This window comes from Chiloscyllium plagiosum, chromosome 13 (assembly GCF_004010195.1).
Source record: "Chiloscyllium plagiosum isolate BGI_BamShark_2017 chromosome 13, ASM401019v2, whole genome shotgun sequence".
Lineage (NCBI taxonomy): Eukaryota > Metazoa > Chordata > Chondrichthyes > Orectolobiformes > Hemiscylliidae > Chiloscyllium > Chiloscyllium plagiosum.
The window spans coordinates 18,173,735-18,177,673 of record NC_057722.1 but is presented as its reverse complement, the minus strand read 5'-3'; the positions used below and the strand labels follow the sequence as shown (position 1 = coordinate 18,177,673).

General features: G+C 38.5%; 1 protein-coding gene across 1 annotated transcript; it reads left to right on the top strand.

Annotated features, from left to right (window-relative positions):
- The first annotated feature begins 61 nt into the window (after positions 1-61).
- On the top strand, positions 62-3,576 carry LOC122555795 (E3 ubiquitin-protein ligase MSL2-like). Its single transcript, XM_043701939.1, has one exon. The coding sequence runs from the start codon at positions 298-300 to the stop codon at positions 1,846-1,848; it is 1,551 nt and encodes a 516-aa protein (XP_043557874.1). The 5' UTR covers positions 62-297; the 3' UTR covers positions 1,849-3,576.
- Positions 3,577-3,939: the final 363 nt, after the last annotated feature.

The window sequence follows — 3,939 nt, the reverse complement described above, 5'->3', positions numbered from 1 at the left end:
AAATAAAGTGACAAAAGCGTTGCAATGGAAATTACTTCGGAGAAATATTGTATCAACAGTTTACTTAAAAACTTGCAAGTGCTAAATCACTTGGAAATAGATGGGAAACAAAACAGAAGAAAAAGATTAAACTTTATAACAGTTCAATACTGAAGTTTCAATAGTCTTATCAAAATTACTTTCCAGGTAAATTTAAAACTTTTTTTTTCTTTTCTAGGAAATTTGCTGAAAGAACCAATTGCTCCTACAAACTCCACTTGCCAGCACTATGTTTGCAAAACTTGCAAAGGTAAAAAGATGATGATGAAGCCCTCCTGTAGTTGGTGCAAAGATTATGAACAGTTTGAAGAAAATAAGCAACTGAGCATTCTGGTGTGCTGCTACAAGAAACTTTGTGAATATATAGCAGATTCCCCAATTTCACAGCATCTAGCTACCGTTATGGATGGTGCTCCTGACATCTTAACCCTGCTGCAAGAGGGACTCGCATTAGAGGAAGAGAGACAAGAGACTTCTGCTTTGACCTGTTCTTTAAATTTGTCAAATTCCCCAACACCATCAACCTCAGAATGCACCAGTGACTTGGAAATGGCAACAACACCACGCATTGTTGAAAATATTCAAGACAGTGAACGAGTTTCAAGTAATACTGAGCTGACCTGCTCTAGTTTCAATGGATTACCTGGTTGCAATGGACTTTCAGCTGGTGAATTTACTGTAAATATTATTTCTTCGGAAAATTCAGAAAGGCTTAATACATCCTGCACTGAGGAGGACTTCAAAAGTAGGGACATTGCTGATAGTTTGCAGGAAATGAACAAAGTAGTTTCTTGTAGTAATGTCAATGTAGTGGGGGTTGACATTTGTAGCTATGGTGGAGACATAAAGCCGATTGGTTCTTTGTTATTTACTGGTGGACATGTATTTCAAGACTTAGAAACTGTTGCAAATAATCTTGAAGCTTGTAGCAATTATTCACAATCGTTCTCTGAGACAAGTAAACCCAATGGACCTGTAATAGATGCCAAACCCATCTCCCTGCCTCCTAAAAGCAGTATTTTTGTTTCTAGCAATGCTCCTCCTCATGGAATTCCCTGTGTTGCAGCAACACCTAAAATTGTACGAGGGAATCGGAAGCGTTCTCGATCTGAAAGTGACAGCGAAAAAATTCAACCCTTACCTATTTCCAGCATTATACATGGTCCACCATTAGGGGCTGCTGCTCCTGTTCCTGCCAAACGAGAGACCAAGTTGTCCACTGAAACTGTAGTCACAATGCCAAATGGAGGCACACTAAAAGTGGGCAAATCCTTGCTTGCGGCCAGTAAAAGTGTTAAAAAACACACGGAACATGGAGCAAAAAAATCACACTCAAAAGTAAAGCAGGGAACAACCAAAACTAAAACTAAGGAGAAAGTTCACAGCAGTACTGTTATGCCTGGTAGCCCTTCAAAAATAGCATACAAAAAGCCCCAGGAGAAGAAGGGGTGCAAGTGTGGACGTGCTACACAAAACCCAAGTGTTCTTACATGTCGTGGGCAACGTTGCCCTTGTTACTCAAATCGCAAGGCCTGTTTGGACTGCATTTGCCGTGGTTGCCAGAACTCCTATATGGCCAATGGCGAGAAAAAATTGGAGGCTTTTGCTGTGCCGGAAAAGGCCTTGGAGCAGACCAGGCTTACTGTGGGCATCAGCCTAACCAGCATCAGCAATGCAGTGCGGAATGCAAGCACGAGCGCAAGTGTCATCAATGTGACAACGGGGTCACCTATACCAACTTTCCTAGCTGCCAGTCCACATGACGACAAAAGCTTGGATGAAACTATTGACTATAGATATGACTGTTAGATTGGAATTGATCTGGTAGACCTTAGGCTTGTCCCTTTCATGGGGATGGCTACAACTTTAAGGCAGCTATAGTTCTGTTTTGGGGAAAATAGACTTAGTTGAACTTGCCGTAGTGCTTTAGGTATAGATCACTTGAAGTTAACATTAAATCATCAGGCCTAGCTCCATAAAGGAGGAATGGGATAATTTCTTGAATAAGATGTGGTTAATGAACTGTTGCAAGTGATTTATACTGAATGATCTTTGGCAAGAGAAATTTGACCTCATTGTTGCTGCTTATGCATTGTGCATAATCGCAAAAGGTTAAGGTGTAATTTAAAAACAGAAAATGGTGAACTACAGTACGAACAGTTTAAGAAAATTACATGTAGAATATAATGTCACTTTTTATATGCAGATTATTTTTGTGTTCTCTAAATCAAAAGAAACATTGGTTTTGTTTTATTTTGGTAATGTCATTAGATGACCCAAGAATATATTTAAAACAAAATGCCTCATTATTTTCTAATAACTGCATTAGCATGGATCAGTTGCACAAAGAAAAACACTCCCAATACATCTGTGTAGTTACACATTCAACTAGAAATAAGGATGACACTTTATAGATGCACATGATATATATTTTCTTCCCTCAGGTCTGCTTGTTTCATTAGGAGAACCATCTGGTGCTCAATATGTAATTTTGTCATGAATGGTGGTTGCTGGAAGACCCCACTCCACAATGCACATGTACTCAGCTTCAATACCCACTTCTATGTTAATGAAAGTGTATACGGAAGAAGCTTATTGAGTTGGCTAAGTTGTGCACAAGTGTCCGTTAATCTGGCCAGAAATATTTTGTGCAAGCATTTCTGTATAGTATCTGAGGGGTTTATGTAATTAATTTAGAGTGTTTAATAAGCTGATACATGCTGGTTGCACGCTACAGTTCACCACAGTCTGGTGAAAAATTCTTTTCACTCGTGTGTGTATTATGGCAGTGCCTCTGCATTACTGGCTGTCTGCCATTGGGTAGCATAGCACTTATTTTGTAGTGTGATATTTACAAGTGCACCCATGGCTTCTAGTGCCAGGTAGTTAGTACTGCAGCTGGCAGTTAATTGTCAGCATGTCTGAGCACATTGGCAAATTCAGGTTTCACGTTGCCATAAATCTAGCTGAGTAACAATACAACCAGTATCTGTGTAATTATGCAATTGGGTCCACATGTTCACATAACATTGAAAGGATTAAATACCATAACTTCTTCTAAGGCACTTCAAAAATGGGGAGTAATGCATGTGCTCTTCTCTTCCCCCTCATATCCCCATATAAGAAATATCCAGTATTTCAACATTTTTTTTTCTTAATACCGTTACATGTGTCAATGTGGCTGAACTGCTTGTACCACTGTCCACCATTGTAATGATGTATATGAAATTACTCCTCAGCCTCAGTTCTGGTTTGGCACATAGCATGCACAACAATGGTTACTCACATAGTGTAAATGTGCAGGAAAACTTTTACATGCAGAAGGAGATCGAATGGCACCTTTTTGTTTTTATAGTGTAGCTGGTGTCATTTCCTGTGAATGTGGTCAAGTAGTGTTTTGAAGCCATAGGAATAATGTGATGTTTTGTGTCCAGTCTGTACTTTAATTTTGTTTTTTTTTGTGTTTTTTTTTTTCTTTTTTGTTTTGCGAGAAGAATTGAAACTATTTTTGATAATGAGAGTAAATGGTGGAAAATGCTTCTTCAGTTTTCTTGTCTTTTTTAGCACCTAAGGCACCTGCATTTTTTTAATATTTTGCCGTTCGTGGTAAATTTAATGTCTTAGCAAAGCTATGTTTCTTTGTATTTGTGAAATGTGATTTCTGTATGCTGACCAAAAAATTCCATTAATTGAGTAGGTGGTTGATCCTAACTCTCGCATGAACTGTGCTTGTTGTTCGAGCATTGAAAACAGAAATACTGATATATAACCACAAGAAAGTCCGTGGAACCGTTTCATGACATTTTTGCAAAGCTGTGAAGCTGTATTAACACTGTTGATTTCCTGTTACTTGTGGTAAAAATTGGTGCAGATTCCATTGAGCAACCTAGAAAAAAAAAT

Coding starts and splice junctions, on each gene's coding strand:
- LOC122555795 (XM_043701939.1), top strand. CDS start 298: ATGATGATGAAGCCCTCCTGTAGTTGGTGCAAAGATTATGAACAGTTT.